Source organism: Suncus etruscus, chromosome 5, assembly GCF_024139225.1.
Source record: "Suncus etruscus isolate mSunEtr1 chromosome 5, mSunEtr1.pri.cur, whole genome shotgun sequence".
Lineage (NCBI taxonomy): Eukaryota > Metazoa > Chordata > Mammalia > Eulipotyphla > Soricidae > Suncus > Suncus etruscus.
Genome location: NC_064852.1, coordinates 106,377,421 through 106,394,660, shown reverse-complemented (window position 1 = coordinate 106,394,660; position 17,240 = coordinate 106,377,421). Strand labels below are relative to the sequence as shown.

Here is a 17,240-nt window from a genome sequence, read left to right as displayed (position 1 = left end):
AAGGTCTGAAATAATTCATTAGTAAATCCATCTGGCTGGGCTTTTGTTTTTGGGCAGACATTTGATCGCCGTTTTAATTTCCTAAATGGTGATGGGGTATTTAGATATGCTACATCTTCCTTATTCAATTGAGGAAGGTTATGAGTCTATGAATTTACCCATTTTTTTTTTCAGATTCTCATATCTGGTAACATAGAGTTTCTCAAAGTAGTCTCTGACTACTCTTTGAATCTCTGCAATATCTATAGTGATCTCCCACTTTTCATTTCTAATATGGGTTATCAAGTTTCTTTCTTTCTGAGTTTTGCCAATGGTCTATCAATCATGTTTATTTTTTCAAAGAACCAACTTCTGCTTTCGTTGATCTTTCAGATTGTATTTTGGGTTTCTATGTCATTGATTTCCTCTATGAGCTTTGTTATTTCCTTCTGTCTCCCTATTTTTGGCTCCTTTTGTTTATCATTTTCTGATTTTATGAGCTGCGTTTTATGAGGCTATTTTATGAGTCTATTGAGGTATGCCCCTTCTTCCTTCCTGATGTGTGTTTGCAAAGCTATAAATTTTCCTCTCAGTACTGCTTTTGCTTGTTCCATGGATTCTGGTAGTTTGTGTCTTCACTGTAATTTGTAACCAGGAAAGTTTTGATTTCCTCTTTGATTCTATCTCGCACCCACTGGTTGGTCAGTAGCAGGCTGTTTAATTTCCAGTTGTTAACGTTCTTCTTCTGCGTCCCTTTGTAGTTCACATCTAATTTCAGAGCTTTGTGGTCAGCGAAGATAGTCTGCAAAATTTCTATCCTCTTGATTTTATAGAGGTGTGTTTTATGTGCCAGCATCTGGTCTATCCTGGAGAATGACCCATGTACATTGGAGAAGAATGCGTATCCAGGTTTCTGGAGATTAAGTGTCCTATATATCTACTAGGCCTCTTTCTTCCATTTCTATTTTCATCTGTCACATTCTTTGAGTACTTTTTCCATTGTATCATTGTTTGCCTTAAGGTTCTTTTCCAATCTCTTCTGCTATAATGCCCTCTCTTGCTACCTTGCTTTGTATCTTTACATCCCATGTATGAAAGAGATTATTTTGTATTCATTCTTTCTTTCTGATTGACTGCTTTTAGCCTGATATCCTCTAAGTCACAGCAAATTTGTGTCACAGCATTTGCATATTTTGTTCTTTTTCAGAACTACTTATTAGTCCATTTGTATGCGTACCACATTTTTGATTTTTAAATAAATTTTAATTGAATTATTATGAGGTACACAGTTACAAAGTTGTTCATGATTGAGTTCAACCATAAAATGTCCAACATTCATCATTTCACAGGTACATATTTTCTACTACCAATGTCCCCAGTTTCCCTCACATTTCCTCCCACCTACATTTATGGCAATTTATGGCAGACATTTGTCTTCTTCTTCTCTCTCTTTGAACATAGGTATGTATGTAACCTTTTGAATCCTTCTTCTTGTTGTTGTTTTATGGATAGATGCCAAAAAAAATACTAACATTTGGTTGTATGGGACTTCTTTCCTATTCTTTGGAGAACACTATATTTCTTTTGCATAATGACCAAACCAGATGATAATCCTACCAACACTGGGTGAGGATTCCTTTCTCACAACCCTGCCTGTTACCAGACATTTTGATATGTGGCAAGGCATGCACCTTAACCTCTATACTGTCTGTATGATTCTGGACAGTAATTTGGGGCAAAGAGAGCACAGTTAGTGAAGGCAGCCAGAATTTTTGTGTAGCTGAGGTCAGGAGGGTGATAACTCCAAAGCCAGGGGAAGTGAAGTTGGAGACGAAGCCTAAGAATAAGGACATTGTATAAGCATGGAGGTTAGAACTTTTCCTGAGAGATTGCAGTAGATGGTAGCTTAAATGTCCAAGCCTCTTGAAGACATTATCTCTTGTCATAGGCAATTAAGAAGTGTTTGTCAGTTAAATAATTTAGATTCAGCAATTTTGCATTGTTCTAAACTTATTATTGCTGTTGTTTTTGCTTAGCATATACCTAGTACTTACAGTCATAAGGAGAGACATAATGAGCCAGAGCAGTGTCATCTTGCGAAAGAAGGATAAATTAATTAAAATATATTATTAAAAATTAACAAAACTTGGTAGCAGAATTGAGGTTTGTTATCTTTGCCAAGATGAAAATAACAAATGTCTGGAACTGGAATATATTGAGCATGTGTGAGAGCTTGAGTTCTTGCCCTGGTACCATATGTCCCCAGGTCCCCAACTACACATCACCTCTGGAACTGGCCCTGGGGATGGCGGTGGGGGTGGCCAAGCACCTGCACCAAATCATCAGGCCATTGCCCAGTAAAAAAGATAAATGTATAATATTGTGGGGGTTTCTGTAGCAGGAATACTTATAGATATATTACATTCCATCTTATATTTTCCTCATACTTTAAGCATTCTTTACTAATATTTAGTAATAATGCTACTAATTTTTACTAATATTACATTTTGCTAAAAAAGATGTTGACTACTAAGTAAGATATTTTTAGAAAATGAAACCTATATTATTTAATCTAGGATATACCAGAAGATATTCTTAAGAATTTAGTGGAGGAGCTTTCCCAACCACGCAAAGTGCCTCGACGTTTAGATGAATACACACAAGAAGAAATTGATGCTTTCCCCAGAGTGTGGTCTCCGTAAGTCTTTCCTGTTTCTTGTCTTTTTTATACTGTTCTTTTATTTTTAACCTGACTTTATTATTCCCCATTAATTTAACAAGTGGTAGATACCTGAGAATGGTAAAAAAAAAGTTGAGCTTTTTTTTTTTTTAAACCCTTGGATATACTTTGTAAAATCTCTCTGTAAATAAGCTATGGAGTTAGACCTTAGAACTTGAAGTTTTTAGCACTTAAGATCTTGCAGGTAAATACAGGGATGTGCTTGTGTGCCTGTAATTTGTAACTGTCAGATATTTTGTTTGGGTTACTATCATGGAAGCATATTTTACTATTGAGGACTTAAGTAAATTGGCAGTAACCTGAAACAAAGTAGTTCTCTTCATTTTGCAGATTGTTTTATTAACCCAAGAATATCATTCAGCAGAGACTTACTACTGCTTACTATGGGCAGTCTTAATCTATATTGGAAATAGGGGAAAGAAAACACTTTGTTTTCCTCGAGTTTTCCCTCTCTAAAGTCTGGAGAACTACTAAGAGGACATGCCACTTCTTTTCCTACTGTTTTCAGACTTTTTTATCGGACTTAAAGAGCTTTTCATGACCTGGTTTCTCCCTACCTCTTCAACTTACAGCTTCAACTTTAGTCTACTGACCTAGCAATAGCAGAACACTTAAGATTGCCACAGTCTTTTATTTTACATATATATATGTAAATATATATATATATATTCCCCTCTTCTTTTTTATAATTATCTTTATTTAAACACTGTGATTACAAATATAATTATAGTTGTATGATTACAGTCATGTAACACCCCCCTTCACCAGTGCAACATTCCCACTGCCAATTTCCCAGATCTCCTTTCTCCCCACCTCCCCACACCTGTACTTGAGACAGGCTTTCTCATTCATTCACATTGTTATAGTTCTCAGTGTAGTCATCTCTCCAACTGCACTCATCACTCTATGTTATGAGCCTTATGTCATGAGCTGCACCTACCAGCCCTCATCTCTCTTGTCTCTGAGATACTGTTAAAAATATCTTTCATTTTTCTTAAAACGCATAGATGAGTGAAACCATTCTGCATCTTTCTCTCTCTGACTTACTTCACTCAGAATAATAGATTCCATGTACATCCATGTATAGGAAAATTTCATGACTTCATCTCTCCTGACGAAGATTGCCACAGTTTTTGTTGTGCTATTCCTTCTGCATATCCCTTGCATCATCCTGTGTTAAGATATTGCTGCCCTGCTACCCTGGGCTAAGGGAGCAGTGGTAGCCTTGGGTGCATTTGAGGGAAAGTGGGGTGGGCAGAGTGTTAATTTTTGTTTGTTTGCTTAAAAAAACGTTAATTTCCAGGCAGGTGCTTGAGAGATGGCTACTAGGCCAGATAAGTTGAGATACCTGCTTTATATCTTAAATTCAGATCTCATCTCCTTTAAGTCATGCTTACTACCAAGATCAGACCAAACTTATTCTGCTATGGAACCTGAAAGTATATCTCTTCATTAGCTGTGTAAGAGCAAAGGCTGCCTCTATTGATGGCTATGTTGCATAGAACAGTACTTCAGGTATGATACTATATGATACAGCACTTCAGCTATGGTAGGGCGTCAGGAACATTGGCAGAATTTGCAGTAAGTTGAGGGAAAACCTTTGCTTGACCTGCACAAGACAACACAGTACTGCTGAAAATCTGTTGACTGACCAGATTCTGAAAACCCTAATCCATCACTCTCCCATTACTGCATGCTTGCATATTAATCTTCAATCTTAACACATGGAAGGCGTGAGTGTGTTACGTTTAAAAATCTCTGGCTTTGGTGTGAAGGTTCTCACTACTAAGAATGCTAATAATGAACAGCTATTAATGGTCGCATGGTCCTCTTGCCCAGCTCTGTGCTAAGTGATTTCTGTACATTCTGTGTAAGTCTTCCACAAGCGTGAAAGATAAATATGTTACTCTTATTTCTTAGAGTTAGCCAAGGGTCAGCTGATATGTAAGTCAACCTGGATTGGTCTCTAGTGTTTGATTTCTGTGACTGTGTCCCTTGTACAGAAGCAAACTTTTTGTTTCTTTCCTACGAATACATAACTATCCCATCTGTGTAAGACATTAGATTATCAGTTTATACAGTTATACTTAGTGTTACTAAACTCTGAGTTCTGATCAAAATTTTTATTTAACTATAGCCATTATGAGAAAACTTGTACAGAAACTTAGAATTCATTTGATGCTTTTCAAATTATTGCCCTGGGAATGGATTTTCCTTACCTTTCATTCATTCCAGATTTTCCTATTTCATCTCTCCTGGCGGCTGCATAATATTCCATTGTGTATATCTACCACAGTTTCTTTAGCCATTCATTTGTTGAAGGGCATCTTGATTGTTTTCGAGTCTGGCTATTGTAAATAGTGCTGCAATGAATATAGGTGTGGGGAAGGGATTTTTGTATTGTATCCTTATGTACCTAGGAGTGGTAGAGCTGGATCAAATGGGAGCACAATTTCCAGGTTTTGGATTTGGAAGAATCTCCATATCACTTTCCATAAAGGTTGAACTAGATGGCATTCCCACCAGCAGTGGATAAGAGTTCCTTTCTCTCCACATCCCCGCCAGCACTGATTGTTCTCATTTTTGTGATGTGTACCAATCTCTGTGGTGTGAGCTGGTATCTCATCGTTGTTTTGATTTGCATCTCCCTGATGATTAGTGATGTGGAGCACTTTTTCATGTGCCTTTACCTATCAGTTAAGGGGCTAATATCCACAATATACAGGGCACTGACAGAACTTTACAAGAAAAAAGCATCTAATCCCATCAAAAAATGGGGAGAAGAAATGGATAGACAATGATAAAAAAGAAATACAAATGGCCAAAAGGCACATGAAAGAACTACCATATTTTCCGGCGTATTAGACTACTGGGCGTATAAGACGACACCCTAATTTTGCAGTTAAAACATAGGTTTAGGCCTATATTTGCTGTATCAGACAGAACGTTCCTGTGCTGCAACTGTATGTATCACAGTGAGCCAATCACAACAAGCAAAGGTTCAAAGGTTATACTGTAATAGACTTCCTCTCTGACTCTGGCCAATCTGAGCAGCCTTTTGACCGTGTAGATTTGGGTCCAGAACATTGTCTAATTTGCATGCATCAAAAGCCTGCTTGGATTGGCTGAGTTAGAGAGGCGGTCCAAGCAGCCTTGCAGTGATTGGTCCCTTATCACAGGCACCTTTTCTGGCAATTCCCAGGTGGCGTCAGTTAATCTCCCCCACTACATGAACCAAACAACACCCCACCCTCGGACCCTAGCACTGAACCACCAACACGGTTAGCTGGGTTTTGCCAGAAGTGGCCCCCAGATCTCCTGAGTACTGTTTGGGAGCCCCCAGAAAGAGATTTGGAAACTCTGCGGCCTGATTTATTTTTGTTTCATTTAGTGGCATATTGAAACATTTTTGGGATATACTCAGCGTATAAGAGGACCCCCCCCCAATTTTCGGTTGACTTTCTTTTGTTTCAAAAGTCGTCTTATATGCCGGAAAATACGGTAAATTTTATTGCATTTTAATTAAAATTTTAGTAACCTTACCTGGTTAATGACTACTTTATCAAGTGTCATTTTTGGGCTTTGCTTTTTTGTAAAGATCTAGTATTAAGTATACATTAGAATGGAAATGAAAATATTTAACATAAATATACTGTAGATAAGCTTTAAAAAAGCCATTTCTTCTTTAGAAAATGACATTTATGTAAAATATGCTTTCATTCTTTAGGAAACTCAGCCAAGGGGCTAGGGAGGCAGCTCAAAGGGCCAGAGCACATGCTGTGTATGCTGGAGTCCAGGTTTTGATGCCTGGCACAATAAGGTCCCCAAGCACCACTGGGTGTGGTCCAAATGGCAAAAATTGTAGCTCAGTCATAGTGCTAATCTTCCTTGGGAATGTGATCATTGGAACTCATTCCAGGTAGACCTGATTGCCTGTCTGCAGGGACTTGATTGTAACAGATATACCTGGGTTGAACCATAAATAAATAGACAGAAAAATAACTGGCTTTGGTTTTTGTATCCCTAGTAAAAACTTTAAGTATGTTTATAATATAAAATATATTTGTGACTGTACATATTTTTGGCTAAGTGAGTAGCTTTTCCATGAGAAGCTAAAACTTTTGTGCAGCAATAATAATTGTCACAAATTTGAACTAGTCTATAATTAACAAAATTGTTTTAATGATAAATGTAAGCTGTCATCACGGGGATTTGATGTCAAGTATTTAAAATCCCTTCTAAATTCTATTTTCACAGACCTAATGTCAGCAACTGTTAAATTGCCTTGTGCTTGATCATTACTTAGAATGTTTTTTGATAAGCAAAAAGGAAAAATATGATCAGAGATTTATTATAATTATGAGAAAATTAAAAGATGCCATTTTCTTATGAAAACTGAAGTTTACATGCCTTTTTCTTAAAGCTGTGGATATCATAGTCTATTTGCATCTTTTGTATCTCATGAATATATAAATTGCTATGCTTATAGTATGTTATCATTATGCTATATGTTACAGTTTTGCTATGTTATAAAATTATATAGTTTGTGAGTTTTGATAATAAAATTACTATTACACATCATAATTATAGAGGATGAACTTTAGAATTCTCAAAGAATAAAATTATAATACCATATTTTCTTTATAATCTATCTTTCTATCTATAGTCCTATCTTTTCTTTTCTTTGCCTGAGATTTTGGCTTTTCAAAAGTGGACAACTTATTTTAGTACTGTCAGTAATTATTTCCATAATCATTATGGTTTTGGCAACATAATATAAAACCACAATAATGAAATTATAATGCTATTACCTAATGGAAATTTTCTATTAAAATTTAAATTAAATTAAATTGGAGTCATTTAAAAGATATAAAATTTGCTTACAAATCTTGTAACAAATGATAGTAGAGCTTGGTAGGGTTTTTGCCTTGCATGTGGCCGACCTGGGTTCAATCCCAAGCACCCCATATGATCCCTGAGCACAGAACCAGAAGTAAGCCCTGAACAACATCAGGTATGACCCCCCCCCCAAAAAAAAAAAAACTTTTGGTGTGTGATGGTCAGAGAAATAGTACATGAATTAAGGTGCTTTCTTTGCATGTAGCTGATCCTGGTACAGTCCCCACTACTAGATATGGGGTCTTGAGCACCAACAGGAATGTCCCCTGAGCACAAAGCCAGGAGTAGCCATTGAATGCCTCTAGGTGGGGCCCAAAAATCCAACAAACTCTGTAAAGGAAAACATAAGCATTAAAGAATTATTTTCATGGTTTTCTGTATAGCTCTAGAGAAGAGTAAAGATTTAAGCTTAAGTGTATACCCTCAGATATAAAAGCTAATACTTACTGGAATAGGTTTTTTTTTTAGGGAGAGTTCTTTAGACAGGAAGAGTTTGGGCAGCAGCCCAGAGTGTTGGGAGCTATTCTTCAACTAGTGCTCAGAGTCAGTCTAAGCTGTGCTTGGGGACCTGGGGCTCCTGCATGCAAAGTCTGTGACCCCATTCTTTGAGTCAGCTCCCAGGCCTAGATTTCCAGATCAAAGTAATATCCAGGAGAAAAAAATTACCTATGATCTTATAAAATGCATTTCAGATCAGAGATGTAATTGAAGACAGTAGAGACAGGTTCCTAACTTCAAAATATTTTCATAAGAAACTGAAATATTGGGCCCGGAGAAATAGCACAGCAACTTGCAAGCAGCCGATCGAGGACCAAAGGTGGTTGGTTCGAATCCCGGTGTCCCATATGGTCCCCAGGGCCTGCCAGGAGCTATTTCTGAGCAGACAGCCAGGAGTAACCCCTGAGCACCGCCAGGTGTGACCCAAAAACCAAAAAAAAAAAAAAAAAAGAAAGAAAGAAACTGAAATATAGAGGGGCTAGTACAGCAAGGCACTTGCCTTTCCTGTGGCTGGTCTGGGTTCAATTCCTAGTACCACATTGTTCTCTTGATTACTAGGAGGGATTCCTGAACAGACATGAGTAAGCCCTAAGCACAGTTGGATGTACCACCCCATCAAAAAAAAAAAAAAAAAGTTGCAATCTGAATATCTTTAAGGTTTTCCATAATTTTAAGCTAGTCCAAGTCATATGGATTTTCCTACATGATTTAACTTACTGTGCCTCTCTTCAGTCAGAGGTTATTAGCTGGATTTGGAAAGCATTCTAACTTTCCCACTCTACCAGCTCAGCATTGGCTTAAACCATTAGACTTCAGTATTTCCAGTGCTGGATTTTATTCAAATTCGACATTACAGACTATACTCTTATTTTAAATATGAACAGATTAGGATTTATTATAAAATAGAAAGTATCCTTTATTTTAAATGAAGAACAAAAAACCCACAAGTCACATACATTCATAGTTAATGGAGCTTATTAAAATTAAATGAACTGACAAGCTTACTGACCTATTTAATTGTAAAAAAAATAATCCTGATAGTAAGTGAAGATGGTTACTTGAATGATATGAATCTGCCATTTTTTAATTTGCCTGTCTATTGCCAGTAAACTCAACAAAGCAAACAAACTCTAAGAGTATGGCTTAAAATTTCTTAACTATCTTATGAGTTTTAATTTTATTTTTTAAAAAAGCACTGTTAGGGGCTAGAAAGATAATAGCAGAAAAGGCTTTGCTTTACACATAGCTGACTCTGGCTTGATCCCTGTATTGACCATATGACCCCTTGAACTCCACTAGAAGTAAACAAACACTGAGCACAGCAAGATGTGCTTCCCCCTGCTAAGAATTTCTTTTGTTGTTTTTGTTTTTGGGTCACTCCTGCAGCACTCAGGTTACTCCTGGCTCTACGCTCTGAAATAGCTCCTGGCAGGCTCGGGGGACCATATGGGATGCCAGGAATCAAACCACCATCTATCTGCATGCCAGGCAAATGCCTTACCTCCATGCTATCTCTCCAGCCCTCCCCCCCCCCGCCTCCTCCCTCCCCCCTCCCCCCCGCTAAGAATTTCTGAGTAATTTAAATATAAGAGCACTGTCTGGAGCTAGAAAAATGAGGCACTTACACTACTCTTGAACATCTCTAGTTCAATTCCTGGCACTACAGTCCCCTGAGCGCCACTGGTTGTGTTGTGCATCGTCATGTCAAAATAAAAAAGCACTGTTACATTATATTGTTGTTGTTGTTGTTGAGGGTGCTGTTCAGCAGTGTTCAGGGTTTACTCATGGCACTACCATCAGAGATCACTCCTGGTGGAATTCTGGGGACCATATGGAAATGTCCAGAATTGAGCCCAGACCTGCCTTTGCAGGGTAAGCACCCAACCTTTGTACTATTTTTTTAGCCCCTGATGAACGTTTTCGGATCAGGGTGGTGGTTTAAATTATAGATAAATAAATATAAAGATTCTGTTATTAATCTTTAATACAAGGAAGATGTGATGTGTCTGGTTTTTCTAGAAGGATTTTCTAGAAGGATTTGTTTTCTATGAAATTTCATCAACACAGTGGAAATAACTGAGTTCTAATCAAACTGGTCTTTGACTATTTTAAAATAATGCCACTGTCTAAGTCTTATTTCTGGGCTTTTAAATATTTTGTTAGAGTATACATTACAGTAAGAAATACAAAGTGATAGACATGAGACCTATGAGAGGGTAAAATAATTTTGAAAAGTATTGCCATTAAGATGTACCCAATTTAATAGATTTGCAACTGCAATTTAATGCTTTGTTTTTCTCACAGAAAAATTAGTTGACCTTAATAGAATTAGAATATTGCTTCTCGGGCCCGGAGAGATAGCACAGCGGCATTTGCCTTGCAAGCAGCTGATCCAGGACCAAAGGTGGTTGGTTCGAATCCCGGTGTCCCATATGGTCCCCCATACCTGCCAGGAGCTATTTCTGAGCAGACAGCCAGGAGTCACCCCTGAGCACTGCCGGGTGTGGCCCAAAAACCAAAAAAAAAAAAAAACAAAAAAACAAAAAAACAAAAAAAAGAATATTGCTTCTCTAATTGAACTCTGGCAGAAAACCATGTGTATGTAGCTTGGTTTAATTTCATTCACTAACTAATTGGGTTTTCCCAGAAGTCTACAATGGAGATACTTCCCATGAAATCATAAGATGAATTATTTATGTAGAAATTTTTCATTTTTAAGATAATGTAAATGTGTTAGCATGTCGTTTCTGTGTTCTAAATGAGAGGTTGTACTTTGAGTTGTACAACTTGCCTTTTAACCAGTGGCAGCATTGTGCTTGTTTACGTAATGAGTGGTAGGCAGCATTTTGCAGAAGAATGTCTGGTAAGAGTTTGTTCTAAAAACTGAGAATTGTTTGAGAGTTAAAGTGATATCACATGTTTTTGAGCAATTACAAATATTGTTCTCTGTAGCTTAAACAGTTGCTTTTGTCATTTTTATTCCTCATTTGCAAAGTGATAATACTATTTTAAAAGCAAGGTTTTATTTGATTTGTTATTCAACTATACCCAGGATGTTTAGGGTTTACTCCTGGCTCTGCACTCAGAAATTACTCCTCCTGATACTCAAAGGACCATATGGTACATTAAGGACTGAATCCAGGTCCACTGTGTGCAAGGCAAATTCTCTACTCACCGTACTTTTATTCTGGCTCCTAAAAGCCATATTTTAAAGATAATTTTCTGCTGATGACAACTTAAGTACAAAATATATTGTTCCTGTATAGCATTTAATATATATCATAATTGAATACACATTAGGATATTAATTAAGCTTAGGATGGTTATTAGTCTCTTACGTATATTCAAGCACATACTGAAAGCTTAACATAAGAATCTTTGGGGCCGGAGAGATATCATGGAGGTAGAGCATTTGCCTTGCATGCAAAAGAATGGTGGTTCGAATCCCTGCATCCCATATGGTCCCCCGAGCCTGCCAAGGGCGATTTCTGAGCGTAGAGCCAGGTGTAGCCCCTGGATGCTGCCGGGTGTGACCCAAATACCAAAAAAGGAAAAAGAAAAAGTAAAATAAGAATCTTTGAATCAATATCCTCATAGATAAATGGCAACAAATTGGTTGATACCAAAATTGTTTCTAAATGTAAGTGAAATGTTCCAGCATAGGCTGGATTGGGAAATAAAAATCAACTTTCTGCTAGGCTAGAGTAAAAGATTGGAAAACAGTCATACAAACTTTAGAAGACTAGAGAAAGCTAGGGCATTTATACTGTGTTAGATCAAATACTGTTCATGCTAAGAAAAAAGTAGTGAAAGATTGGGACAGTCATATACTGGTAAAAGGATCAATTCTTATCAACATATATACACCAAATCAATGGACAACAAAGTTTATTAAGCAATATATAGTAGACCTGAGGAAATACCTTGACAGCAATACAATAGTAGTGGTGACTTTAGCATCCAACTCTGATCATTAGACAGATCAAACAGCATCAACAAGGAAGCTGGAATAAATGGAACTAGTATACATGTACTACAAAATAAATGAATATTCTTCTCCAGTACACAGAACATTTTCCCATAATAGATAACTTGTAGCGACACAATTTTAGTGTCTATAAGGTCATGAAAATAGAAATTATATGAAGCATTTGTCTAGCCTGTGATGCCATGAAAGTAAAAATTCACCATAATAAGAAAGCCAGGGCCAGAACAATAATACAGTAAGCACGGTACTTGCCTTGCACACAGCTGACCCAGGTCCAATCCCCAGCATCTCATATGGTCCACTGTAGTCTGTCGAGTGGTTCCTGAGTTCTGAGCACTGTTGGGTATGGCCCAAAAATAAAAACAAAAAAGTATCCAGAAAGCCAAGAGAAGCTTTCATATTTCAAAATTGAATAAAGCATATTTAAATAACCATTGTGGAAAAGAAGAATGTAAAAGATTCTGAGACAAACAAGAATTAAGATGCAATCAGAACATATGGGATTTTGCAAAAGTAGTACTACAGGGAAGCTCATAGCAGTACAAACTATCAGGAAACAATAAAATGCTAAAATAAACAACCTAATCTTACAGCATGAAAAAAGGGGGTGGGAAGAGGAGAATAATAGAATCCCAGAATAAGGGGAAGCAAGAATGTTTCCTAACAGTTTCTCTGAAGCCATCTTTATCCTAATACCGAAAACAAGCAGATACTACTTTTAAAATTCTAGACCAGTATGTCTAATGAATATTAAAGCAAACACCAACAAAACCTTAGCACACTAAGTCCAACAATATACCAAAAGATTACACACAATGATTGAATATCAAAGGATGATACAGTATAATCAAGCGGGCTTCATTCTAAGTAAACAAGAATGTTTAATATATGCAAATCAATCTACAGCATATCAACAAAAGAAAAATAAAAACTATAAATTATATAATTATATCAATTGATGCAGAGAAAGCTCTTGACAGGATTCAACATCTATTTAAGATTTAAAAAATGCAAAATATAGGCATAGGGGCCTGGGGGATAGCAAAGCAGTAGGGTGTGTGCCTTGCACACAGCCGATCCAGGACAGACCGTGATTCGAATCCCAGCATTCCATATGGTCCCCCAAGCCTGCCAGGGGCGATTTCTGAGCACAGAGCCAGGAGTAACCCCTGAGTGCTGCTGGAGTAACCCCTGAGTGCTGCTGGGTGTGACCCAAAAACCAAAAAATATATATATATATTTATATAATAAATTTATTGTTATATAAATAAATTTATAAATATATATAAGCATAGAAGGAATGAATATCAAGGTTGTAACAATTATATATAATAAACCAGTAGCAGACATCATACTCAAACTGAAAACCTTTCTCTGAGATCAAGCAGAGATGTCTACTTTCTCTGTTGTTACTCAATTTATCTTTGGAAGTCTGCCATAGCAGTGGTAAAGAAAAACACTTTGAGCTTGGAAAAGAAGTTAAATTATTCACAGATGGCATGATAATATACTACAACCCCTAAAGCAGGGGTCTCAAACTCGCGGCCCGCGGGCCCTTTGCAGCCCTCCGTACAACATTTTGTGGCCCACCACTGGCCTTCAAATATCGCAGTATTCGCGATAGTTAATAATGACGTTTGAGGACTTTTTTGTGTGTGTGAAATCCCTTATGTGGCCCTGCCTCACCCCGACTTTGCTCCTGCGGCCCACAGGTAAATTGAGTTTGAGACCCCTGCCCTAAAGACTCCACCAAAGATTTCTTATCATGGAGGGTTCAATATGGCTTTCTAGATAGTTGAACTTTGATAAAGTAAAAAGTAAAGTAGAAAGCTACTAAATATTTTTAAATTTAGTAGGGGATGTTTGGTATGTGAAAGAAGGATGGTGAAGAAGGAATCTGTTTGGGGGACTCTTAGATCTTTTTCCATTACCCTTTTCTGAACTCCAAATCCAAGGTACTAGCTATGTGCTGCCCAAATTCAATCATATTCAAAACCTAAGATAATCATATTCAAAACCCTTTAGAATTCTACCTGTATTAATCTTTTTATTAATAAAAAATTTATTAGTATGGATGGCCACTTGAGATCTTCCAGTTGAAAATAGTGATCATCCATGAATTGTCACTTCCTCATAGCATCATCCTCTATACTCTCCCTGGATTTTATACCCTTTCAGAGCCCAGCCCTGTTACTTTTCTGTTTCTTGGTCCTGATCCAATCTTTCCTTTTCACTCGGCACTTGTTGCAGCCCTAACAACCCTCACCTCACCCTACTTACTTTCTCCAGAAACAGAAAAAGAAAAATCTTGAAACATGGGTTGTATTAGTTCCTTGTTGCCAGGAGTCATTGTCATAGCATGACAGGTTGCTGCCTTAATACACATTTCCAGTTATTCTCTTAAATTCACTGAAAGATGCTTTTTATCATCTTATTTCTGTGTAATAAATTAACCAGTGTTGTCCAAGCAGATTGACTATGACTAAACATGTTTCTTTTTATTGAGTCAATTTCCAGAGATTTCTTGTAAGGACATTGGCTTGGAAGATTTCTTTAAAATGGCACCACCACTCTTACTTCATAATTATATGAACCATCTGGATGGAAGAATAAATTTTTCCTTAATATGTGTTCTAGTATATCTTGACTGGGAACTGCTTTGATTGTATTAAGTCACATACCAGAGATTAAAAGTTTCTGTATGCCTTGAGGTCATTTTCAGCTATTGTATCAAATTGTCATTTTCCAGGCTTTGGATGCAGTTTTTACACGTGGAAAGAGATTTCTAAAACAATGACAAAATTCTGCAATGTCTCTTCCTGTTTTTATAGAATGACTGATATAATGCAGCACATTTGGCTAGCTTCCCAGACCAGTGCCTGTCTATCTGTGATCCTCAGTGTAGAATAATAACTTTAAATTGGAATGTATTTCACTTTCTCCATCATGACACCATTGGTCTTCATAATTGGTTTATCGTCTATCTTGTAAGTGTTTTGTTTAAGAAAATACATTGTAAACATAGAAAGGAACTGGATAAGTTGTTTCAGGGCAAACAGAGTTCATCTACTTTTTAAAGAAATTCAAACGATCAAATATTTTTATAGCATTTCAAAACAATTTAGTATACTTATTACTAACTTCCTTCTAAAGATTGCATCTGAGTTCAGTCTGTACAAAATATATTATGTAAAACATAACAAGACACTTTAAAATGCTTTGCACTTTATTATTTCCTAGACCTGATTTTTCCCATTGTTATGGGAGTTCACATTCCCCTGAAAACTGTCCTTGTTTTAACTTACTACTAGAAGCCATTGTCAATGTGATAAATATATAAGAGTATAAATGAGAGTAAGAGCAATCATAAGTTTATAATTAGAAAATTAAAGATTTTGTATTGCTGGCATTTTGTGTGTGTATGTGTGTGTGTCTCTCTCTCTTTTTATTTCTTTTCTTTTTTTCTTTTTATCCACCCAGTAATGCTCAGGGGTTACTCTGTATGCAGAAATTACTCCTAGTGATGCACAAATGATGACCATATGGGAATGCTGGGGACTGAACTTGGGTGCATGCAGGACAAGTACCCTACACACTATAATTTGCTTTGGCACTTATATATGTGTCTAAATGAAATAATTCAGTCTGTGACAGTAATATAAGTGGGTATAACATAATTTTAATTACTTAAATTTTGCCTTTATTTTGTAAATCCAAACCTAGATATGAATTTTAAATATCACAGCCATCCTGTTTATCTGACTTTGTGAAAGGATGCTTTAAAATGGGAATGTAGAAGGCAAGGAAGGCAGTTCAAAGAGCTGAAAAATGAGCTTTGCATGCAGGGGATGATCTGAGCACCACAGGAGTGCCCCCTGAGTACCAAGCAAGTATAGTCAATGAGAACCACTGGAGGTGACCCAGAAAACAAACAAAAAAATAGAACAAAGAAAGAACATTCAAGTTTTTGAGTTACTAAATATGTTCATGTATAATTCCAAGGGAACTTGGGGATTTTCACTTAACCATTTTTATAATGATTTAGCTTTAAAGTTTTACACTAAAAACCTGTACATTATATTTATAGCTATTTCTTTTGTGGGTGAGACACACCCAGCAGCACTCAGGGGTTACCCTTAGATCCATGCTGAAAAATCGCTTATGGCAGGCTTGGGGGACTATGTGGGATGCCAGGGATTGAACCCAGGTCTGTCTCAGGCAAGGCAAACACCCGACCTGCTGTGCTATTACTCTCCCCCCTCACTGTAGCTATTTCTTAATGAATAATTATTTTAATTTAAATTAGAAAAGTAGTCTTATCAAGGAGTAGAAAATGACAGAATAATTCATGAAGGAATGTTTATTTGTATCTTTCAGACCTGAAGACTATCGACTGTAGAAGGACATTTAAAAAAATAACAACAAAGTGAAAATTCTTCCCAATGACTTTGTCCTGCCCTCTAAGGCAAATGAAAACAGCTACTGCAGTTTGGATGCTGAAAATGTGGGTGGGGAAAATATCAGGAAGGAATATTTCTGTAATAGGAAATTGCAGCATGATAAATTATTTTGTATAAGTTGAATGTTAATAATAATGTAAAAAATAAAGTGGTTTAACCTGTTATCTGCATTAAATGAAAAAATCTGGGTAGTGCTGCACTTACAGGTGGTCGACAAGAACCCATTCACTCAGGAGTGTTTAAATGCCAACTCACACTTGGAAAACACAGCCCCATCTTCACAGTTCCTTTCAGTGACTCTATTATTGAGTTCTTTCAGTGCCTCTGCCATTTTCCTTCCAGTTCAGCAGGGAAGATTTGTCCTTAGGTTTTGCCTGCTTTCCTCTCTTTCTATGTCACTTCTAGCCTCTTGATCCCCAAGACACTGAACTAACTCAAAGCCTACAGACTGCTTGCAAGGGGCCAGAGAGATAGCATGGAGGTAGGGTGTTTGCCCTGCATGCAGAAGGATGGTGGTTTGAATCCTGGCATCCCATATGTTCCCCCAAGCCTGCCAGGAGTGATTTCTGAGCAGAACCAGGAGTAACCCCTGAGCGTTGCTGTGTGACCCAAAAACCAAAAAAAAAAAAAAAAAAAAAAAAGACTGCTTACAAGTCTCACTATAACTACCATGATG

At 37.0% G+C, this 17,240-nt stretch overlaps 1 protein-coding gene across 1 annotated transcript in view; it reads left to right on the top strand.

Moving 5' to 3' along the window:
• The window catches only part of MRPL13 (mitochondrial ribosomal protein L13), a 48,487-nt gene extending 31,761 nt beyond the window's left edge, over positions 1-16,726 (top strand). The window contains exons 6-7 of the mRNA XM_049773516.1: positions 2,556-2,677; positions 16,482-16,726. Of these exons, the coding sequence (XP_049629473.1) occupies positions 2,556-2,677; positions 16,482-16,503 (144 nt within the window). The 3' untranslated portion in view covers positions 16,504-16,726. The remainder of the gene's footprint in view (positions 1-2,555; positions 2,678-16,481) is intronic.
• The last annotated feature ends 514 nt before the right edge of the window (positions 16,727-17,240 follow it).